At 37.1% G+C, this 25,318-nt stretch overlaps 1 protein-coding gene across 7 annotated transcripts in view; it reads left to right on the top strand.

Moving 5' to 3' along the window:
* PTPRM (protein tyrosine phosphatase receptor type M) overlaps nucleotides 1-25,318 on the top strand; it is a 449,216-nt gene that overhangs the window by 297,210 nt on the left and 126,688 nt on the right. For 4 of the 7 annotated variants that reach the window (XM_058830649.1, XM_058830647.1, XM_058830643.1 and 1 more), the window contains one exon: nucleotides 6,075-6,104. The exons of the other annotated variants lie outside the window; for them this stretch is intronic. In XM_058830649.1, coding sequence (XP_058686632.1) covers nucleotides 6,075-6,104 — 30 coding nt within the window. The remainder of the gene's footprint in view (nucleotides 1-6,074; nucleotides 6,105-25,318) is intronic. 7 annotated transcript variants of the gene reach the window in all.

Raw genomic sequence — 25,318 nt, 5'->3', positions numbered from 1 at the left:
CCTTTGAGAGGAATCCTGGCCTGATTTGGCTCATCCCGACCCTGTGTAGTTTAATTGTATGTTAACTAGTTTGGCAGGTCTGAGATAGTCCAAACCCCTGAGCTGCCCGCATTTCTTCCAGAATTTGAGCAGTGGAGGTGCACAGCAAAGGAGGCAGCTGCCTGACAGTGCCTCAGGGCAGGCAACAGAAGTAGCTGCTTTTCACTCTCCTTGAAGGCAGAAGCAGGGCCATGAGTTAGAAGGGCTCTATGGAGAGAAAGGCAAGCTGTGGCCAGGGCTGGGGGCTAGGTCATGACAAGAGGTATGTAAAGCACTCAAAAGCTGCGGTACAGAAGAGACTGAGACTCAAGCCCCAGGGTGAGTCTGACTGGGGCAATGGAGTTGACCCAGTAACCAAGTCTGCTCAATAAAGTACAGTGTGGCAGGGTTGAAATCTGTTCTGACTTTGCAGTACTTTTTTCTTCCCACTTCCAATTTCTTGCATCATTCATACCTTCAATTTTAACAGCTGAACTCCCAAACTCCTCCCTAGAGCCAGACACAGCACTTGGCATGCAGGGAGGAAGGCTCCTTGGATTTTCTGGCCAATCCTTCTTCACACAATTCCTGACCAGCATTCATCATTCTCTCTGTTGAGTTCTGAGCCTCTCCTTAAGTGTTTCTGACAAAGGTAGAATGTATTCACCCAAGGGAGACAAGTTATTGTTAATCTTGAAGGGAGAGCATTGCAAAATGATCCAAATAGTTTCAAAGAGAATGAGGTGTCTGGGTCTCTGGCTAAATGGATGCTATGCCAGCTCCTGCTTAATTCTCTAGAGAAAAACTCTTTGATAATCTAATTATTAGAGGCGGGAGGGCTCAGATCCTAAGTGTTTGCATTAATGCAGAAGGATACTTGATTCCTTCTGTCTACCACAGCGAAGTAATTATTATTCATAGTAATTCTGTTGTTAGAGAAAAAGTGCATTCTGTGAGCTTCCTTAGTTTTTTGAATAAATCTGCTTGTGACAGGAATGGAACTACTGAAAATACAAGTCCAGGAACTTGCCAAATACACATAGTTCCATTGTGTAGTACAGAAAGAATGATACCAATAACTTAAACATGTCCCAGAATGATGCTGCAGCCTTGAACAAAACAAACTGAAATGAGTTGAAGCGAATATTAAAAAGTAAGAATGTTTCATTTGAGTAACAGGATGTGACTAGGCTTTAATGAGAGTTTCAGGAGGTGGGTATATTGTGTCCCAAACCTCTTAAGCATCTGCTGTAGCATAGAAGATCCTGAATACAATTACACTCATGACTTAAGCAGAAGATGAACCGATTATTCAATAGATTGTTATTGGTGCATTAATTCACTAGGCTGCTGAGGGCCCCTATGGTTTCACCTTGGTTCAGTTACTGTGTATACATTATGCATTCGAAGAAAACGTATAAATCATGCCACAAGCTTAGTGTGACCCTAGAGGTTTCGCGGTTCTGCGGTATTTTAGGTGCTACTTTGGGAAACAATCTTATCAAGCTAGTGTGCTGTTTGACTTCTGCACTTGATCATTTTATTTCATTTACTTTATCAGGAGCTTTACTAGTGTAAAGGTCTGAGTGAAAAATAAAATAGCACCTTGTAATTCAGTGGCACCTTTCCCCCGAGAACCACTTTGTTCTCTGCACTATTATGTGCAGACTCTCTGGGCTACAATGGTGGGTTTCACTGCACTGAGTCTACGTGCTTTGAAACTCGTCTTGTTTGGAGTTGGCTACAGCAAAATCCCATTCACATCCTGCTATCCCAAGGCATGTCCCAAAGCAAATACCATGTGTTACTCATTCTTCCACAGAAAAGAGTCTTGCGTACTTGATCTCCAGATCGCAGCAGTAGATGAAACCGTCTCTGTCTCTGGGGCTTCACAGTGCTTAATTAACTTAATATCAAACCATTTATTTCCATTGTCAAGTAGCTGGAAAGCAGTTTCACTTGTGTGATAACCATGACTTTGTCCAGCCCACTCCTTTAAATAGCCACCTCATTTCACTCAGCAACCATTCTTTGGTTGGTTGGTGCTAGGCACCACAGATTTTCACAGATCAGTCTCTAGAACTTTTAATTCAGTAGCCAAGTAGAGAAGACCAACATAAAGGAGGTTTTCAGTGTGCCACAGACGTGCTTTGGCTATGCCCATTATCAAAGCAGTATGTTAAGAAGTTCTACAAATATTAATAGTCATTAAGCAGCATTATTAATTTCACTATATAATAGTGAGGTCTTCTGAAGTAGTTATATCATAAACCAGAGAGATTAGGTGGCCTAGCAATTTAGTGCATGGTTTGGAGTCACTAGTGAGGGTAGAAACATCATAGATGCTGAAGCATTTTCTGTATCAACACTCAGCTTTTAGCTGAAGTAAACCAAATTTGTAAATTTGGCACATGGGGCAGGGGAGGCTGTTAGTGCTTTCCTCTTTATGTCTCCTGAACTTGGTCATTCATAGTTCTTTACCCATTCTGTTCTATCCTTTTTTTATCCATTAGCATTCCTGCATAAAGGTGTTGTGTAATGTAGTCTAGGAACCTGCATGCTATTCCCAACACCAGTATTGTCATATCAATGAGATGATTCTTCTCTGTGAAGTCAGAGTAGTGCCAACAGGTTTTCCACTCCCCAGTTATGCTCTGTATCTCTCACATAAGAATTAACACAAAGTTAGATGAAAACAATACATGTGTTTCCACAGAATTGATCCACAATAAAGTGGACTTTGAATCTCATCCTGAATGTTAAATCTTGGGCAAGGCCCACTCTTTGATGTACTTGTATACGATTTTATAAAAACATTAAAAATAAAGAATGCACCAAGTAATTTCATCTTTTCGTCAACTTAAAGTGGAGCAGTGAAAATGAGAGTACTGTTGCTACAACCTTTGGAAAAGCAATAGCAATAAAATCAAGACTTGCATAAATTAGACACTTACTGCTTTATTTTCTCCTTTCCTTTTTATCTTTTTCTTTATATTTTATTTAAGTTAAATTTAAAAATTTTGCATCAGTTGGTAAGTTAATGGTTCAACATTTCCTTAAAAGCCCTTTAGATGTTTTTGGGGCAGCTGTTTCCATTGGGGCTGCCATTTTCTTGCTGCAGGGAGAGTGCAGTAAGGAAGCAGTTATTAAAATTTTATTCCACTGGCTTCTGATTCAGTTGTAGAATGGTGTTTTTCTGATCATAAAAAGGCTATTTTGTTTTGTCTGGTTTTAGTTTCTGTTTTCATCTGTCTCTGTGCCTGAACATTCCATGAGTTTCTACTGTATGTAATTGTGGCATCTGTTTAAGTCAGAGACCTTGGTTCTTGGCAGTGGAGAAGGAAGGGTTTTGCACTCAGTGGAGCTGGGCTGGGAATGCATTGTTCCCATTCCCTGATAGCAAATCAGGCTGTTCAGTTATACACACACCTTTGCCAACAATTTCAAGCACTTAGGATAGAAACTGAATAAGGCTGAAGGAAAATTCCAGCCTTCTCGCCTTGAACCTTGCTTTTTCCCCATAGGCTAACAACAAAAGATGAAAGAAATCACTGAGGAAATGATACAGTTCCAAAAGTTTCTATTCTGATGGGTCAATCCTTCTGCAGCCACCCTCCAGTGCTGGTTTTGTTAAATTGTATAGTGGGGCCTTATTCTACAAGTGGTATTAATGAAATTAATGTGTATCTTCAGTCCTAAAGGAGTTAAAAGTGCTTAATATTGTCACTATATGCAGAGACAGTTTATTGACATAAAATAACCTCACTACCTGGAAGTGACTGAAGAGGCATGCTCATAAGAAAATTTGGCCTAGGTTGGCCAAAATCTTTGCATTGGTCTTTTTAATAGAAAAAGACTTTTCATACATAGACAGAAGTTTTAGTTTGTATTCATTATGTTGGAGGAAAAATGGAGCTTGTCCATATTTCTTAAAAAAGCTAAATCCATTCAGTTATGGATGGTGCTTTTGCATGTGGCCTGAAAAGCTTGTATAAATCTTGAAGTATAAAACTTTCGGTTTCTGCAGGATTTTAATGTATTTTTCTTACCTGTTCCTTTCAGTGTATGGTGTTCTTGAGAGTCAACACTTAGTGCTGTTTTTTAAGGACTTTTATATGGAAAATCTCACAACTGTAGCAATATAAAAATAGCTGGAGCTTGAGACTAACAATTTTTCTCATGTTATGCAAATTCTTAATGGGACATTTACACACAATAAGGTTCCTGGATTTTCAGCGTTTTTTTCATAACGAATAATTTATCTCTATAACATATTTGGCAGAATTCTGCATATAAGTACCATCAGTGCTTCACTGATTAATTATATTTATTGCTGTTTCTCAAATTATTATACATCTTTTAGAAGTATGAGAACATTTGTACTAATTACATTAAATCTCTCTTGTGGCAACATATGGCAAGAAACAGGGTTGGCAGTGTCATGAGATTCTAAATCAAAGTGAGAGAATGAGTAATTCTGAAAAGAAAGGTAGGGGGAAATGTAATTATGGCTGAACTAGAAAACAACTGCTTGCTTATAGTGCAGGTAAGTGCTTTGATAGGACCTGATCCCATGCTCCCTATGGATTGCAGAGGCTTACAACTGTTTTGCAGTTGCCCCTTACTCTATTCTTAGATATCTTTTAAAACTCAGCTTCAGCAGGTATACATTTTCCAGATGTGCCATGTGATTAAATATGCAGTGTGTAGCCTCCTGTGTTTGAACAATACTGTTTGCATCAGAAAAATGGGAATAAAAACTGGAAAATATTTCTAGCGGCATCTTCACACAAAGAAGATGAGAGAGAAAATTTGATGAAAGCCTAGTTTTCAAAGGGATGCCTGAAGCATGTAGCCAGAGGCAAGTTAACATTAGTTATAGTCCTTTGCAAGGCCTGTTTACATGTTTCCTCTGTAGTCAAAGGGCTGTATGCATGTGCTGTAAAAATTACAAATGCCTACATGGTTCCTTTCAGTCTTTCATCTTACCGACATGTGAATGCTAGTCGACATTATGCTCAGAGACGTTTTAAGATCTCCAGCCTTCTTTTAATTGCAGTCAATATATGGAATTCATTTGGGTTGAAGTTTGCCCTTTCTGGAGGGTTGCAGCCCTGCTTGTAGTGGGCTCATAACTGAGGAAGGGAAGGATGTAAAGCAGAAGAGCATAGCTGGAGGGCTTCTATACTTGGTGCTCACACAGAGCATGTCTAAGTGAGTATCTGGCTGTGCAAGAGGTTATACAAGGCTGACTGAGCCCATATTTGTCAGGGTGCTGGTGCTAGGTCTCCCAAGTTGTTCTTTGTGGCATTCACTTGGGCAGGAATAACATGGTGACAGGATCAGTTCTTATTTTTATCTCTGCCACATGGGGAAATACCAGAAATTTAATTTTAGCCCACAATAATAGACTTTATTTGCATGACAGTAAGTATCTCTTCCTTCTGAATTTAAAAGGTTATTTAAAAGCTGAACTATTAAAAGAGCTGTGGCCATTGATTTTTTCCCTCTGGAAACAAGTCCTTTCAAAGGCAGAACTGACTGCTTTAAGTAAAAAAAGGGATAAGCTAAGATTGTACAGGGCTATGATAGGAAGAGGAGCTACTTCAAACATATTCTGAAATTCTGTATTGGTGAGCTTCTAACACCATCCTAGAACTAGAAGTTCCATACCCTTATTCCTAATGCAACTGAGGTGTAATCAGAAGTGGTTTAGCACTTTAATTTGGAATATTTGTGTGTATAGTGTATGCAAATATGAAAAGACATTAAATACTTAACATTGGTTAGTAGGAGTACCTTAAGGTGGTTTGATTTAACAGCTGGAGATGCATTATATATTGTACTGCTCAAAGTGTTACGGAGCTTGGATATGTCACCTGTCTATTCCAGAAACATTGCATGATATGCCCTGATATACATTCTTGCTACCTTTCATTTGTGTCACCAGTTCAGGTCTCAGTTTCATCTTGATTTTTCATACATTAATATTTGACTTTTCTTTCCTTCCATTTCATCTTTTCCACCACTGCCTAATCCTTCCACCATCATGGCAGAAGAAGCTATCACTCCTACACTTATTACCTGTAAGTAACTTCTTTGTCATCAGAGACACACTTTCTGCCATGTTGTTCCATGCCTAAGTAGCTAATGCTAATACTGAAAGTTCCTTTATAAAAAAATTCTTTGTAAAAATTTCTCCAAGATAAAAAGATGGTCAATAATGTAATGAAATATTTAGCTTTATAAGAGTTTCTTATGTCTCATACTGTGCATTAGAGTCCTTTGAATAACATTATGTAAAGAATTTTCTTAATTGAGAAGTAGTAGGTATAAATATCCATGTCAATGAGAAATTTTCATGCCTAAATAACTATTTTAGAATTTATTTAGTAGTTTGTTTCTCATTTGTACTGTTGAAATTACAGCATTGGTTAGACATGTACAAGCACTTCCATTTGTTGCTGTGTACATATTACTACTTTTTTATGAATAATGATCATGCATAAACATCATAAGTTACCGTTTCTGGAGTGAATTTCAAAGGAGAGAGCACTAAAAAACGAGGATGAAGCATAACTTTCAGTAAGTAACAACTTTTTGGTTTGATTCAGTCCTTAGTAATACCATTATGTGCTTCTTTATTTACTCAAAGCCTCACTTCATTCCCTGTTGTCAGCAGGTGATGAATGAGAAGGGTTCTTCTGTGAATTTAGAAAATCCCTTTCTGAGGCTATTCACTTCTACTTGCTTTCCAGGTACAAGGGGTACATAATAGATTAGCAAAATACTAGGAGTCTTGCTTAGTTGCAAAATGAGATGCCTTTAATCTTGTATAATCCTGTTGGCCAGCAGCAAAATCAGCTGTCCAGTTGTTACCTGTTTTCTTTAAACCTCAGATTTAAAAGTCCTGAGAACCTGTGAGATATTTTTACATAGTTACAGAAGTTGGGGTGTTCCTTGCAAAAAACAAATTTTAGTATCAGTTTTTAAGTATATATGGTGGTAGCATGCTCTTGAACACATTTCAGTAATGTTTTTATTTAAATGCAATATGTAGCTTATCATGTAGCTTATCGTGTTCCTTTCAGTTGCTCTTCAAACATCTTAAATACATTTTTTTTCAGTTTATATTTTGAAAAAGTATCAAACATTCATTTATAGAATTTATGGAAAAATTATTAAAAGTTTTCTATCTTGAAAATCTATTCTTCAAGAAACCAAGCAGAACCATTCTTTAAATGAATTCAAACAACTAAAATTCAAACCTCAAAACTGAAATTCTCTAAGACTTCACAATATATGGAAACAGCTCATGTGCTTGGTAATTCAGATTTCATATTCATTATTTGACACTTTATGTATAGTGCCATTTTTTGAAGTTGTAGTTTAAAGCAGTATATTAATGTGGAGGTCAGAAAAAAATAGCTCTTCCACATATATAGTATTCCAAAATTGTTTTCTGTTCTGAAGATGAAAAGACATATTTTCCATGAAATACAACTTAAAAAAATAAATTTAGTTTGGGAGCATTTAAATGTAATTCTTCAAAATGTTGAAAGAATATAATACAGTAAGACATGTGTTGCCTTAATAAGTAAATATATTTAAATTTATATTTTAATATGATTCATGTCTCAAGGCTAAGTAAAAAAAAATTGAAACAAATGGAACATTAAATGAAACACTGTTTCATTATTTAGAGAAATTGGATTCTATCTTTCTTTTTTTTTTTTCTCTCCTTTTCCACAGACAAAGGAAAATGCCTGAATTGAAATGGTTTCTTTAGGTGTTACAAACAGGTTTTGTCCCTAGTTTTGCAGTCACAGACACTGTTAATAGCGGATGGAATAGAGCATCTGAGGATTATTTTAAGTGCTCTCCTAATGACATCAAGAAAAGATCTTTTTGTTAGTGTGATACAATTTCAGTAACTTTGTAGCTTGGGTTGATTAACTTTTCCAAAAGAAATTGTGGGATTTTGACCTCATAGTATTTTGTTCCCCATCTGACAAAAGAAGGGAAGTAAGAGTCCAGAAAAGTGCAGTCAAGATTGGCTGTCAGTAGAAGGAAATATTTTGGACCAAATTCTCCACCTGTTTACGCATCACACAATTTCACTGAAATTGGTGGAAATCTTAGATGAATGCAGGATTCATTACAGTTTTATTTTTAGCTGAGGAAGTTGGTATGGATTATAAAATGTTCTATATTTTGAGAAACATAATTTCAAGTACTCTGCCATTGCTAATTTACCACTTCTATACTGAGTATCATATTCAAATTTACTGATTAGTCATTGTAAATGCAAGCTATAACATCCAAGTGAGGATCTATGCACTGAAATAGTTACTGTTGTCTTGTGTGCTGCTTTCCTTGTGTGCTGTGGGCTCCTTTTCCCTAGCAGACTGCAATCTCTGCCACTTCTAGATCCATCCTAAATTAAAATTTAAAAAGAAAAAATTGGCAGATGCCGAGAGCTGCTGATGAATCGTCAGAGGTGGACCTACAGCTGTGCATATTTGGCAGCGAATTATTTCTATTTTATCTTGTGTTTACTAGTTAGCCAGTCAATAGATATTACAGAAAAAAGAGTTGAGTACTGCTATTGAGAATTCTTTTTAATGGGCCTAAGTACCTCTGCCAGTCTTGCCTCCTCCTCTTGCATTCCTGACATCTGGTGCATTTTTTACCTTTCGCCTCAGTCAGGCTGCAGATTTTTTTTAATTTTTTTTTTTTATTTTTTTTTTTTTCTGGACATAGTTAGTCCTCTGTATGTTCTTTTGTTCCTAAGATTAGAGTAAATTTTGTAGTGCTCATTAACTCTGCAGCAGGTCTTTTGACTTGGCAGTTGATTCCGGGTGGGAAAAAGGAAGAATGGAGATGGTGTCATTAGTTACACTGGCAATGAGTGATGTTCTCAGCATGGCAGGTGGCACTGGCACGACTGCTTGCTCCTGACACATCTTCTGATGGGCAAAACCTCCATGCCATGGGCTGAAGAAGGAAAAGTGTGTTTGTATTTTGTTGTGTAATTATGGTTAAATGGGCTAGGCAAGCCTGATGCTGAGGCAACCACAAGCACCACTGTGCTGACCATTGGCCTTTTGTATGTGAGATTTTAATTTTTGTAAAGATTCTGCCCTTGTAGCTCATTATCCATTTTTCAGGAGCTAACAACTATGTTTCATGGAAATTAAAGCATCAGAAAAACAAATTGAGTGCTTGGACCATCAGAATTTACTCCAGACACTGCTGGCTGATAGTTTGGCCGATTCAATTTACCCCAGATTCTTGGGCAGATAGTTACAGATTGTAGCTTTCATAAGTTCCTTTCTATAAAAGCTTTCAGAATATTGCTATGAGTGGGATGTATACCAAATTAAAATGCAAAGTTGTGAAGGCAGCTTTTGATGCTGTTCCTCAGTTTGAGCTTGATATCAAAATGATATGTTATGATTATTACTGAAATTAAGTACTTATGCAACAACAGAGCTGCACAGCAGTTAGGTGCATAATGTTATTATATTTTTGTGCCTTTTCACAAGTAATTTCAGCTTGTGAAAGGTGAAGTAGGGAAATAGGAGACAATTATTACGTAATATTCTTATACAATGCTAATCATGTTAAGATCTTAATAGCAGGAATCTGCTCTTGTGTGTCCCAGCACTAGTCATCTAGTTAGGTGCCCCAAAACAGAAGTGCATCATCTGTATGGAAATCTCAATCCCAAAGCCTAATACTATATTAAAATACTAAAATAATAGACTTTATAGGACTAGAGGCTCTATTGCCTGGTACTTGGTGTATGACACAGGGGACAAAATTCCTCCTGCAAGAAAACTAATTCCACAAACACCAAGCTTTTTCATATAAATGTGCATGAAAACATACCCTACTTTACATGAGAATTTGATCATTTGGGATGCAGTTAAGTATGCTTTTCTTGTGCCTCTAACTTGAGCTCAGAAGCCTGGCAGTCTGTTCTCAGTTTAGTTCCCTTGCTTCACTAGCGGATACTCAGTGTTGGCTTCTGTATCTCTCTATAGAGACTTAATTTCTAGCTCATTTGCACCGTCCCACTGCCATTGACATAGTACATAGGGCAGAAAGCTCAATGTTAGTAAATTTGAAAAATGACCTTAATAATTAAAGTAATAATGTTTCAAAAAAATCAGTAGTGTCAAAACTCCTAACAGTGATTTCTGGGTAATTCCAGAGAATATGCAGGCTTCACATTTAAAACCAATGTAGTAATTAAAAAATAGAGAAGGAGATAAGAAACAATCCTGTTTTCTTAACTACAGCTGCCCTGGGAACCAGAGCAAGATCACATTTGCATCTTCTCGGTGGAGGAGGGTAGTGAACAGAAAAACACGAATGTGTTTGAACTGTATGATCTGTTAGACTACACCTGTGATCTCTTCTGCTTCTTTAAATATGCAGAGTTACATAGGCCTGTATCATAGAATCCTGTAACCAAAAGTAACCATGGATTTCTGTAACTGTGTTGTAAACTAGACTCACATGATAAGGGGATGTCCTGGGAGTTTGTTTCGTGTTGCAAAGTCTACAATGCTGATATACTGAGATCTTCAGATAATATTTAGTGTCCAAAATAAGGCAAGAAGGGTGTTCTACTAAATCACTATAAACTACATTTTTGTGCTACATTCTGTATGCTTTGTGTACAGATGTGCAGTATCTAGCTTTTATGCACAGATAGCAAAAAGGATCAGAACTTGGATTTTATTTTTAATTAAAATACATGGCATATTTTTTTTTAATTTATCTAAAGTCATTATTTCTTATACTGATTCCTTGTATCTTCTGATTCTTTTGGATCTGATTATATTGCTTTATAGCCAAGGCTTATGTTCCCATTTCACTGTACAAAAATTGTAAATAATCCTTAACACACTGACCAGCAGTAAGTAATTATTTTTTAAAATTTTATTAGCTCTTTCTGAAGCGTTTGAGGGAGGGGCTGGTGTTTCCAGGGGCATGTTTGTGTTGCCTCTTTCTTGTACCCCCTATCATTAGCATTGTTGCTGTTACTGTTTGTTTTTTCCATTGCTGTTTCCAGTAAATTGCTCTTGTCTCAACCTTTGCCTTCTGTGCCTCCAGTCCTGCTCTCCTGCCCGCCACAGGGTGAGAGAGAGGGGAGCCGGGAGTGAAGGAGTGTCTCTTGGATTTGGAGTGCTTTCAGTGGGAACACTAAATTGGAGAATGCCATTCCTAAATCACAACAAAAATTACTGTCTGTGCTCCATTAGTGTCAACCAATAAATTTGCAGATGAGCTGAGGTTTGGAGATTTTTCCGTCCTTAGAGGGAACAGTAGTTGTTTGGTGAAGGTACCAGACATCTAGTGAGGGAAACAATGTAACTGTAGAAAAGTAAATGCTTATGCAGCCTAGAGATGTCTTTGTTCTTTCCATGCTATTAAAAGCTTTGTGTTGTTTTCTAAACTAATATATGGGATTTGAATTGAATACTAGGATTGCTTTTAGAAACTGTGGAATCCATATACTCTTGTAGAATAAGCCTAAAAGCCTGTCTTTATTATATATAACACTGAGACACGATCCATATACTTGGGAGAGAAAGAAATTATAGTGACAGCTATGTGTATTTAAGAAGTTACCATTGTATTTGAGTATTTGTGTTGCCATCCCATGTGACTTTTGTTGAGGTACTGTTACCAGAGTGGCCTGTCTCCTCTATAAAACCATGTATTGAATAAATTTTCAATTAGCCTGTTGACATTGGGTTTTAGCTTTCTTAAAAATTTTATTCCCAAATCAATCATGCTTGCTGTCAACAGCAGTCATTCTAGGCACTGAGATCTTGCCATTATCAACCATCGTTGTTGTATTGTACTTTCAAAGATAGTATAAGGTGAATCATTTTCATTCATTTTGTTTCAAACTTTTCCCTCAGGAAAAGATGGTGCTTTATTTATGTGGGTTTTACTCTGAAATTGCATTTCTGTATACACAGATAGCTCAAAAATTACTTTAAATACTTCCATTTAAAATACACAAATAGGAAGATGAGTTTCATATTTCATTTATTATTAGTATTAGTATTTATTTTACAGTGTAATAATGGTGTTGGAAACTCAGTTTCTCTAAAAGCCAAACCTGCCATTACACTTTATGTGATTGCAAATGTGTTAACAGAAAGTAGAGAACTTATGCTGCATATTAAGACCAAAACTCACTTCATAATTTATGTTGGCCTGTATTTTTCTGAAAGATTGAAGTGTTAGTTTTCAAAATGGCATTATGAAATATTGAACTGATTGACAGAATATGTCTGCAAAAGATGGGACTACAGGGAATAAGATGAAGGATGCAGTGTATTTCTCTCGGTCTCAAGGAGAACAAGCAGAAAATAAAGAAAAATGAGTAGAAGTCATACAAAGGATCTAACCCTAAGACTTCGTAGCTCCAGTAAGCCACAGGCTTCGTCACTTCTGTGGCACAGATGAGAACAACCGTAACAAGATGTTCATGTCTGTTGAGAGATGCCAGCACAGGGCACTGAGGTGTTGTAGTCATTAGTATTGTGACAGCTTCTACTGAGTGATATTTTTTTTCTTGAGCTTGTTATCTGAAATCTCTATCGCTGAATCCCCTGGGAGGTGCTTCACCTGAAAGAAATTTCTTGAGCCCATCTGCAGTGGTTATGGTCAGGTTAATGATGATCCACCTCAAGGTAGCATCTATCACTGTTGAGTGTTAATTTCACAAAGAAAATGTTCTAATCTTGGTTTCTTTTCCTACCTCTCCTTTACATTTCCTTTCTTACCTAAAGTACACCTTGAGTTCCCTTGAAGAGTACAGATCCCCAAAGGGGAGAACAATGGTCATTTGCTTTCTGTGATGTCTAGATTACCAAAATCACCATTCATTTCCAAATTTCTGTCACTTATCTGTCATTTCCTGCACTAATTACCTATTTCTGGCATGAGAGGAGAAGGAACCATATCTCAGGTGCTTTTTTCTTCTATTCCTGATGACTCTTACCTTCTGTTTCCACTTGAGAGTCTGTGCAAGGATTCTCTCTGACCAGGGTCCTTCCTAATTTCAGTGCAATATTGCATTTGCAAAGTGTAGCTGGGAAGACTGCATCAGCTTTGAAGCTGAATATCACAAAAGCTAATCAAGTAAGGAACCAGAGGAATGGACTGTGCTGTGTGCTAGCATATCTAGCAAAGCCTGCCTCGTATTTCTTCAGCCAGACACCCTGCTGCAAAAGAATATATCTTTTATGAGACTTATCATAGTATGTTAGAATCATGACTCTATTTCATTTATAAATGTGCAAGAAAGGATTTGTTGTTGTTGTTATTATTATTATTATTATCATTATCATTATCATTATTATCATCATTATTATTATTTGTCTGTAACATTTAGTGTATGCTACAGAGAGAACTCTGTGAGACTATAGGTCAAGAAATGCACAATTCTGTCAGTTCCTGTGCCAATCTGACACAGTGATCCAAATAAAAAGAAGCAGTAGTTTGAGCAGAGCAGAGTGTTGTAGGGCTTGTGCTGTGAAATATCTGCTCCTGTGAGCACTGATCTGGTGAACATAAAGATGCACATTTATTTTTCTTTTTAGTTGCTGAAGTTCAGGGCTGTTTCTGCATTTGAACTGAGATCCCTCAGCGAGGTATCGAAGCAAATGTCTGGGGGTGTCTTCATTATACTCAGTTCACCTGCAGAGGGAGGTAGCTTCTCCCCTTCATTCCCATTCCCTGATTCCTCTGATCATAAGAGCAAAATTTGGAACTACCAGAGGCATGTGTCTTGTCTGAAGAAAAGGCAAAGGAAAACATTTGCCAGCCTGTGCATTTCACAGTTGAACAGGAATGAGAGAATCAGCTGTTTCAGGGCAGTTATGCTGCTCTACACCTCCTGTTTCAAAGTTATAGCGTTCTTTTCTCCTGTGTTGACATCAGTAGCCCAAAATAAAATCTTCAGATATGGATTTTATCATCATGTTCTTATTGAGTGTAGTGATGCAATTTACATTATTTGCTGCAGCAACATAGATTTTGCGTACATTTTTGGTATAAAGGCTAGTATTTTGCCATTTATGGTCCTATTTGGAAATTGTCAGTGGAAAGGTCACTTCAGATCAACTAAGTTCATGGCTTACGGTGTATTTTCAAAAGCAGATGAAATACTGAATTCTTTGTATTTAGTGACTTTTTCAGGTCAGGTCGTCATGTTTATGATACATGGTGGATTACAGCTCTGTTCCTTGGATCCTGTCCATCTCTTCCTGGATGTTATAACATCCAGGTGTTACTGGCAGAAGGACTTTCCTTTCTGCTTACATACATAGGGAGGAGCCATGTCTGCACTTTAATATGACTAAGATTATATAAGACAATTTAAACTAACAAAAGAAGAGAAACTTATAAGAGTGTTAGTAAACCAATGGGATTACCTACTCCATGCTCTTAAAAATAATAAAATAGAGAGCAGAATTCATGGGTTGCATACTGAGTCCTAATACATGCTCCCAGCAAGAACAGAGACCATATTTTTTATTAATAGGTAAATACAGTTTCAACTGCCTTATGATCCAAAGCATCATTAACCTATTCTGAGGCAGTAGCGCTGAGCATTCATGGAACTGTCTTGTCCATTCCTCTGTCCGAAAATAATTATACCTAACTTGCTCCTTAGATCCAACCATTTTTGTCTTCCTTCCAACTTCTTTTTCAACACTAATGTGCCCAGCTCTTAAGCATGCCTCCTTGTTCTCCTGGCCATTTACTTTTTCATCTGTTTCTCTTCTTACTCTGCTCCTTCTTTTACTTACTCCTGTTCTTTATCTCATTTTTCTTTACCCCTGCCCCAGATACTATAACGTCTGTCACACCCTGAAAAATACTTCTTAAGAATTGCCTTGTTTTCATTCTCTGTGCTCTGCATTTGCACAGGGGATTTTTGCACTGGGGATTGTTTCTGTAAAATTGTTTTTTACATTGCATTGCATTGGGGATTGTTTTGTATAATTGGGGATTTTTACTTTTTTTTTTTGTAAAAACCATACACTGTTTTTATTTGTTTATTTTTTTCTTATCTAAAAACCGATTTCAGCTTTTAAAATAAAATTCACCTCCAGGGTGAAACATAGCACACAATATTTTATATTCAAAAATGAAAAAAAATATCTTAAGCAATTGAAAATTATTTCACCATGAAAGCTGCAATGTGACACTAATTTTAAGAAATGTATATAAATACTGCATATTTGCTTATGTCCTAACAAGGTAATGCTTACTGTATTAAGCACCGCTCTTCATTTTATGCTCTCTTGTTCTTCTTTGAATCTTAACATTCACTCGTTTCTTTAATTTAGGAGAAAAAGCCATTAAACATAGATACTTCCTGAAAGTGTGTGCTGCATGAAAGCTTTAATTAAATCTACAAGTAAAGCTTTAAAAGAACAAGAATCAAATTAATTGCAACAAGGACCATGCATTTATTTCTGTGACAGGCCCTTGCACATTAGAGAAAAGGCAATCTGTGTACCCTTATCTGAATTAGCAAACTCAATATCACTTTTCATTAGCATGGTAGGTCATTGCCATGCATCTTCAGTGTGACACTGTTTACATGTTAATGACCTCACAAATAGAGTCTGTTCCAAATGGTTTGCAGTAGCAGAAAGTTGTAAATCCATGAAGTGGAATAAACTGTCCTCTGCTTTCTGCACCATTGCTTCTTGCAAGTTCCCCTCTAGACCGAGCTTCATAATTAGGTAACAGTATAATTAAGGCAAATTCAGTAAATGCAGACAGGGCAAAAGGATTTATGGCATATTATGGTTCTTACAGCATACCTGAAGTAAATTAATTTCTAAACATGACTATTCAGTGACAGGGAGTCGAGAAGTAGAAAGTGTTGTTCACAGGAAACACTCAGAGCTTGAGTTAGCATGAGTCCATGATGATGTATTCAGTTTTACATGCTGATATAAGCATGAAAAAAACTCTGAAAGGTTCAGTAGAACACACTGCTTTAGTTGTTTGGGGTGTGATTGCTTTGTATTAGATGAGATTTTTTAGATTATAAGTATATATTTTCCCCCACTATATAGTGTAATGAAACCAGCGTGCTCCCTAAAATCATATCCTTAAAGAAAATATCATATATTATATCTAGTAATTTGACTAGTCAGTGGAAAGCTTCACTGCATTAAAATCCTGGAATGATAAAGCCAACATCAAACCTCAGCATAACCACTTAAATTTGATTGCATAAAACAGCTAAAACAAGGCCTGTTCTGATAGCCTGCTGTGTGAATTCCTTTAAGTACTGAATAGCCTCAGTTCCTGTTGACTCCAGCACCACTCAGAAATTGATCCTGTGTTTGGATGTATTTGGATGTCTCAGTCCTGCCAGAAGACAAAGCCTATTTTTCACTGGACAAGTGCAGCCTTTACCTACCTGGTGTTGCAAAGCTCTGTGATTCTGCTGCAGCAACCTTGGGAGGTGCTTTGCAGACAGAGAGTGATGGCTTCTACTTTAGCTGCTCACCTAATATGCAAAGCAAGTTTAATTATATGCTGTCCAACCCTCTCTGCTACATATTTTTCCACTTGCTGCTTCTGAGTGAAATGCATATTTTCTACGTGCAGAGGTTACTAGTAAGTGTACAGTGCCCCTTGAAGCATTTATGGCTAATCTTGCCCTCAGCATGTGTAATGTAGCTAAGTACTAATTAAAGGTTAAAGAAAAGGGATCCATCTTCTCTGTGCCTGATTATTAGAGGGTTGTGTTCTGCATGGAATCAGGTGCAACATTCAACTGGACAGAATTGCTAGGGTGTAGCAAAACATAACTATATGAGACTAAAATTCAAGAGACTCCAGATTTTCTTGCAGCATGACAAAAGACCAATAAATCACTGTCTTGTGTTTTGTAATAAATTAGCTGGTTTACTGTGTTTCATATAAATATGTGATGCTGCAAGGCATACATGAGTAGAATGTAGATTTGATTTAATAGGGGACATTTATTTTGTCCTACATACTAACTTCTGAAAAATATCCATGGCACAGTTGTAAATTTTTTCTATTAAATACAAAGAGACATACAGTTTTGGGAAGGCAATAAAGTCACCATGAATATTGTTGCTGTCTCTCATATCTAAATAATAGCTGATTAAAGCAAGTTTTGATGATTTGTAAATATTGCCATTACTGCTGGCATTCATTATAAGAGAAATGAACTGAAGAGTGATGGAGCTGTGGTGGCAGATAAAAAACTTGGCTGTTCAGTGAAAGTCTGTCTTTGCCCTGCAATTTCCCCCCAATTTCCAGAGGTTTTGTAATTTTAATACTTCTGCAGAACCTTTCAGACCAGTATTCAGTCTGTAGTTTTGCAATTGTTTGAAGTTACCCTTCCAGAAATTCTGTTGTTCACTTCTTTCCAATAGGCTACTTCCTGACATAAAAATCTAACAGCAATTGATTTTATAAAAAGTTTCCAAATAGGTCATGGAAGGAGCAGAGGAGTCAAGAGGTCTAGTTTCTGCTACCAGTGCTGATGAAAGTTCTTTGGGTGTCGTATTCTCTACATTAATTACATTTTGATTGCTATTAACTTTGGCAAAGCAGTGGTATCAGAGTTATCAGAGGTCTGATAGTCAGAGAGGCAAAGTGCTTCATGCTTCCTTTACCATCACTTGGATTTTAGAAGATCTGATCTTTGTGTTTCTAAACTGACAATTTAGAGTTAGTACCTGAAAATCAGTGATGGAGACATCACCAGCTCAGTCAGGGTTACCAACACATGCTTGCAGAAACACATGTTCTGTTCTACTCTTAGGAGTAACCTGTGCTAAAGCATCAGGGGAGGTGTAAAGTGTTTTTCCCGACCCTAGGTGCTTTGACAGTTCAGTGGCTGCAGAGCTGCCTTTCCCACAGCAGGAATAATCAGCATCTAAGATTTACTGCTTGAACTCTTCAGCACTTGGATTACTCTTCTGACAAAGGAAATTACTAATATGTAAAGCCCAGGTACTGCAATAGTAGATTCCTTTTGATAAATGTATGGAAACAGTAAAACAGCATAATGCACTAATTAACATCTCATAATTTTTAGAAATGTATGAACAAATTAGCTAAGCATACTATGCCACTTACAGTTCAGTAATTTGCTGTCTGGTTAGAAGACATCATATAGCCATAGGGTGAAAATAAGATGGAAAAGGTCATATGATTAAATTAGCTCCATTCAGACAGGCATTACTTTTTTTTTTTTTTTTTTTTTTTGCTATGGTTATAGAAGATCAGCATTAACTCAAGCAAATATGATTAAGTTAGTGACCCTCAGAAATGGAAATTAACCTCAATGATAAATGAAAGATTACTGTCCGCTACGAGCACTCCAAGACACACTACTCTTGGTTAATCACATCTTTTCACTTTCAGCCATGAACTCTGCATTTAACTGCCATTCTGATTATCTACAAAGCAATGCACATCCTTAATACAGGATGCAAGTATTAAAACTTATTTTCCTTTTATTTTTGACCCACATTGTTTTTCAGTAACACAATAAATGCCTACTCTGGTTCTAGTGCTCATTCCATTTAATATTCTATAAGGTTTGTCAGTGTTTTCTTCTTCTGTGGTAAACAGGTTCATCTGAGAAGCGTTATTTTCCATGTAATTTAATCTCATGTGTTTCCTATGACTACATTATTGCCTAGTGGGTTAAAAATATTGACAACAGGTTAAAATTTTGGTCATATGTTTCTCCCTTTTTAAAGTTGGGTTTATTTTCATTTTGTAGACCTTTTTGGGAGAATGGGTTTTTCTTCTGCTGTGTCCTTCCAGAGTCTACTGAAATCTAGGCTTAATTTATAGGATATGATTTTCACAATATATCTCTTGTACTTGGTTACTCATGGAGAATCTAGACTTTATACTCACATCAGTTCTCTTTTTCAAAGTTTTTTTTTAATATGAGTGAGAAATTGCAGTAGTCCAAGAAGCTGTAATACACTATGAAGAGTCACTTGATGTTATTTTGGTACTTGTGAATTTCCTTTGAAGGAAATGCTTTTCTGTCTTGCATCATCTGAGAGCAAAGAAAAGTGTATATATTGGAGTAGCTAACCAGGAACAAAACTCAGCAGGAAAGGTCACTGTCCTGGCTCATGACTGCTGATGAGTCACCAAAAGTTTAGAGCTAAGTTGGTCTGTCTTCATCTTCTCCATATCTCACTGCCCTCCAGAGTACCTGTGATTAAGGATTTTACCATTGGACTTGATCTTAGAGGTCTTTCCCAGCCCTCACAATTTTGTGCTTTTCTGTAAATATTCTTGTGACAAAGTGGCTCTCCATGCATATTTTAGCCATTTGTTATAAATTTACTAAGTTCTATGCACTTGTTTTCTCATTGGTGTTGAGTAATGTCTGTCGCCCTGAAAAATTAAAGCCTTCTGCTAATGTTTTCATAGTTTTAGTTACTTTCCCATGAAAGTCCTGTAAACATAAGTTGTTTATCACATTCCTTCTAAGAAACGTCTTTTGATGGACGTTTCTCATGACCAGTGTGCTTGGGAAGGTGGTAACTTAATTATTCAATCCCTGATCATTTTTGAGAATCTATAAATACTGGAGCCACAGAATAAAGGCACTGTTTTTTCTGTTCTGACACTGAGAGGTGTTTGTGTGAATCATTTTGTGTCCTTTAGCAACAAATGTCCACATTGCAGACTTTACAATGAACTCTGGCAGAAGGAAAGACAGCGAAGGACTGTCTTTATTTGTTGCTTGTTTTGCTGTTGGATGCTTATCAGAAATAAATCAAAACAGCTGTTTTAAAGATCAGGCTAAACAGACTAGTTTGCATATTTAAGACAGTGGTGTAGTTAGCAAGGAACCAATAAATAGTTGAAGGGTTACTTAGAGTTTTTGCATTATGGAGTAATATCATCCCCTCAATTTTGAGTAATCCTTGAGAAATTGAATTGAGATACTAACTAAACCAGTCACATGCTAGTTCTTCAGTATCAACTAACGAAATATTAATGTCACAGTTTCTCCTGCTCTCTGCAGGCACTTGCTTTATTGAATTATGTCCTGCAATGATACTGTCATCTTCACAGAAAAAAAAAAGAGTCTTTGCTTTCCTTATCTGTCCAAGGTCAGTAAGAAGGAGAGTGCTAGTTTGTGTCATGTGCATGCAAGTCAGGAATGAAATGTTAAAGAGAGGTTGAATAGACCAGCAAATGTCCTAGAAGTTCCAATGCAGTTAGTTTGCCCTTGCTTTAGCTAGTGAGAGTGATTCGACAGCTGTACTTTGTAGTTTCTTCCTTTTGGAGCATGTGATCATGCTTTGATAGCAGCCCTTAATCTATTATTAATGTAGTTGTATGTAGATCAAAACTGAAGAACCTTGGTCATGTCAGAAAGTAATGCAAGTCTATTTTTATATCATTTGAGGGTGTATCAGAAGCAAAGGAAGTGAAGTGCCAGAGTACTGACATCAGGTATTTCATACCTCTGTCCCTCTATTCAAGCTGTAATGTGAAGCTCTGTAAGTGTGTGTGTACATGTGCTCTGCATAATAAACTTCCTCAGGTTTTTGTCCCAATAGTAAATAAGTGCCTCCTTGGAGTCTTTCTTTTCTTGGAGGTTGTTGATTTTGAGCTGTGGATTTTTATCAAGCTTTGAAGAAGGGACCTGGAGACATTTTTTGGATGAAGTCTTACTAACATCTGATTGCCAACATTTTGATGATAATCCACGTATACCAGCTTTCAAAATTAAGGGGGTTGATATAGTCCTGTGTTTTTCTCTAATAAGATCATTATTATAGACTATTGTAAAAGTAATGCAGTATGAGTGATGTTCACTCTCTCATCCTGAAGTGGGCTTTTCATAGGTTTAAGATGATGTAACAAGCTATATAAAACTTGACTGCAGAAGAGCTCATGGCTTGCTATGACCTCATCTTCAAACAGGCTTTTGCCCTCTTCTTGCATTAGTCAGTATCTCTACATGGATGATCTTTAAAAAGTGAGCAGTTCAGCTCTCCACCTGGCTGTCTTGTAGCTCAAGTAAACTTTTTGAGAAGAAAATTTGGAAGCTGATGCTAGGGTGTCTCAGGGTGTTTCACTCAGCTTGTAACAAGTCTCAAGATGTGAGGCAATTACAGCTCCACATCTTTACTACGGGAGACAACTGAAGCAGCACGAGGACACCAGAAAGTAAGACATGAAACAAATGACTGTGAACTGGTAACAGCCAATGGGCCGTGTCATCCCACTCACATTCTGATGCTTTCCTGCAGGACCAGTGCATCCTTGGCCACTAAGTCCTTCTTGCAGGAGTTCCTCTGCAAGACAGATGGACACCATATGCTCTAGTTTTTGGAGTATGCTGGTTAATTTGAATCCCAAACCCTCTGGACTTTGGGATGATCTTTGTCAGTTTCACCTGAGAGCCAGGATGAAGTCAGGGTACGCACCCAGGCTAGTGGGACTAATGAGGAATCCTGGTTTCCTCAGTTTAGCCTTAAGCTGGGACACAGCTGTATGCTTCATCAAGGAACAAATGTGCCCCCAAAAGGAATAGCTAAGGAAATGTCCCCGGAGGCAAACCAGTGAAAGAAAATATCCGTGAGACAGAGGTAGCACTTTCAGTAGAAAGAAAAGCATTGAAAATCCTCATCTGACAGTGCCTCAGCTGCTGACAAATTTCTCTTACAGCCTAACATCCACACATACCCATTCAACCAGAAAAATAATTAGCTGGTACCACATGGACTGTAATTTTTGGTGATACAGAAGCAGAGGTACTCTGTAGCAGGAGAAATAACTGTGATCCTTCTCTTCTTTGGAGTCAATACCCACACACCTTGTCACAATCTTGTACCAGACAGTCATCCTTCTAGTATTGCTGGAGTGGAGATGGGTATGGCAGGAACTTGAGACCTGTCACCTGTTGTGGCTTGCTGTGATAATGTAACTCACCCTTTTTCCATATACAGCATAAAAAAGCTTTGAAGGAGGTGGCAGGGGTCCACAGAAGCTTCAGGATGGCCCAGATTTGAAGTTGCAGCTCTTGGTGGTTAAGTCTGTAACATAATGCAACAAGACATTCTGTTATTAAATTCTGTCTTTGCAAATCTAAGGCAACAGGACTGTGTTATGTTTCCTTCATCATCTATCAGCTCCACTACAAGACAGTGTCATATCTTTTATTACTAGTACTGGAAAATTCCTACAGTAGCTAATTTACCAGTGAAATATAGACATTTAAACATGTCAGCTGCATTTTTTTTTTTTCTTATATGCTGGTTGGAGTTTATATACAGATGGCATTTTTATGCTTATATCTAATAGCTATTAAATTTTCCTATGCCTTATTTCTTTTGAATGTCTCTTTACCAAGCCAGTCAGCTTTTCATCTCTGAAGCTAAAAATAAATGTTTATACAGAAATCAGAAGAGATTGAAATTACGGGTTGATTCACAAACAGAAAAAAAGAAATTATACAGCTTTCATTAATTATTCCATGGATACTTTTGTTTGTGGGAGTGGTGCATTGAGCATCTGTTTTTTTCAATCCTGAAGAAAGTTAAGTAGCTGAAAACACGAGATTAGAGTGAAACAAGCCAAAGTTGCACATTGCATTTAGTCATAGGAAATATCACTTCTTGTATTACACTGAAAAAGGGATTGCATATCCACAGCTGGAATTTTTGCTACCCTTTATTGTAGCAGAAGCAGCTGCCATTTTTCTATTCCATAGCATTAAACCAACCCATAATTTTGCAGCAAATTCTGCCAGAAATGTGCATGTGAATACTGATACTCTATACTGAACCAGGCCTCAAAATCTTTTTTCATTCTTGGCAACATGTAGAATGTTAAAGGAAATGGCATTTTCACATCAACATGGAAAAACAGTGGTAAAAAACGATAATCTTGTGGCATTTTCTGGTGTTAAATGAGTTTACAAGAAGCAAGAAGGAAGAGTAGTTCCCAATAAAATGACACTGTAGCCATAAGAAAAGGAAAGAACACTGTATTTTGGGCCTTTCAGTGGCCCTTGTGTTGAAGATAACATTAATATTCAGAAAATTAGTTTTTCTTACCTTTACTTGGTTACATGTGATAACAAGGTTAAAAGTGTGATAGATGAATGGGCTTCCAGAAGTAGAGTTGATGCAGCAGTATAGAAGGCTGCATTTCAGGAAGAAATTCCATGGAAGGTTTTAAAAAGAGTGATGTCTCACAAAGAACATTATAAGCTAATCTAGAAGCAGAATTCTGTATCTTGGTCTGTTTTTCACACACAAAAAAAAAAACCCAAAAAAACCTTGAGCTGAATGTGTCCCTCAGCCATCAGATAATCTTTTTCATGTACGTGTGGCTTGCACATAGTGTAGTTACAATGCTCAACCTTCATCCAAATATAAGAGCATCTAGGACAGAAAATTCTTGACTATCAGTGCTGTACCTCGCTTACTTGTGAAGGTTCTTCCCTTTTGCTCCATTCAGATAGATGCAGAGCTGTTTCAGGCACCTAATGATTGCTCTCACATATGCAATTATACCAAACAGATCTAAGATAAATCAGAACTGCAGGCAAACCTCGCATTCAGGCAGGTATGTAGGCAGGTATTTGGTAGGTTACTTCTAGCAAAGAAATATACCATCTTTCTGAAGAGACCTGGTAAATTGCAGAAAAGCTAAATCCATAAACAGAATGTCAGTTCTGTAGTACCTGTTTGTTTTGACACAACTGTTTTTCTCTCTATAACTGTCAGCAAGTTCATGTTCACCTGATATTTACGCATTATACAGTTGGCAGTTAACAGGCAATTTCTAAAGTCAGGTGGCTGTATCTTATCTTTCAGCTGGACTTAGCCCTCAATTTTTGTCCTTTCTGTTTGCTAAACCCCTCACTTTGGAGACATTCACAACACTTGGTGATACGGCAAAGCTGCAGTGTGTTTTCACAGAGATTATTTTTCTGTTGCTTGGAAAACAGCTAATTATTTGAAGATCAGTTGTGTAAATGGTATTTTCACATCAAATATGTTCATATTTTTTATGCCAGCCAAGTAGAAACTGAATTTTTAATAATGGAGTTGAATGTTAGCAGATGTACATCAAAAAAAAGAGAAATCAAAAACAAATCAATTTATGATGTTTCATAAACTTAGATAATGCCACAGTTAACACCTGTCCTATTAGCAAGTAAGCAGGCAAAAAGCAGAATGCTTTCTGTCTGTTCTATTGTGAGCTACAAGGACACAATATGATGGAAACAATATACACCAACTGCTTTGTGAACAGGAATACCTTGACTTCTCTGAAGTAGCAATGGTTATTTAGTAGGCCTTGCTTCTTTGCTGTGATTGCAACAGAGGAACTGTTTCTTGTCTACTCAGCCTGAAAATGGCACAGCCATTTGTTTGTAGTTAACAGATGATGTGGAATTTTTTTTCTGAGTTTTTTGATCCCCTGTGTCTGAGGTACCAGCTATGTACAAATTTCTACCATCTATTCAGACCTCTAGAGAGAAGCAGTGAAACTCATGATTGGCCTTTTTATAATTCCTTGTTTACTTGTAGCCATTTCTTTGATAAGTTTGGGCTATTCTGGACATTAGAAGTATCAGTAGGTAAGCAGATACAGGCTTACAGAATAATTTAAGTTGGAAGGAACCTTGCGAGGACAGCTGGTCTGATGACACTTAGCCCCACATCACATCATCATATGGAAATCATTTGGTCCATTCTAGCAGAATGTCCTGTTATATTCAGAAATGCATTTGATAGAGCAATCACAGGTGTTTGGAATCTGGCACAGTAAATCATCCTGACAAAAAGTAGGAGCAGCTGTGATATGTATTTTGTAAGCAGAACATCTTAAGATATTTAGAAATAAAGTAGAAAATAACCTCAGCAACTTTTTGTCCTTCAGAATTAAAAGGCTTTTTAAAAAAATTTTTTTGAAGCTTGTCCCTCACAAACAGTACCTTTAACCTTTACTGCCTCTCTTTTTTTTATTGGATGATGAGGCTGTGTCATCAGTTTACAGCTGAGTTACGTGGAGCTTTTTCACTGAATGAAATGTGAAAAATCTTATCATTTGTGTTGCAGTTACTCAGCAAGTCCTCTGTATGTGTTCAATGAAATTTTGTAAAAGTGTGCTGTAAAGAACATCTTTTGATCCCCACGGTTCTGGACTGGATGTATCCTGAGGTCTCCTCCAGAGTGAACCATGCTGGCAACAT

Source organism: Poecile atricapillus, chromosome 2, assembly GCF_030490865.1.
Source record: "Poecile atricapillus isolate bPoeAtr1 chromosome 2, bPoeAtr1.hap1, whole genome shotgun sequence".
In the NCBI taxonomy this organism is placed as follows: domain Eukaryota; kingdom Metazoa; phylum Chordata; class Aves; order Passeriformes; family Paridae; genus Poecile; species Poecile atricapillus.
Note: the sequence above shows the minus strand (reverse complement) of the source record. Positions and strands in the feature narration are given on the sequence as shown.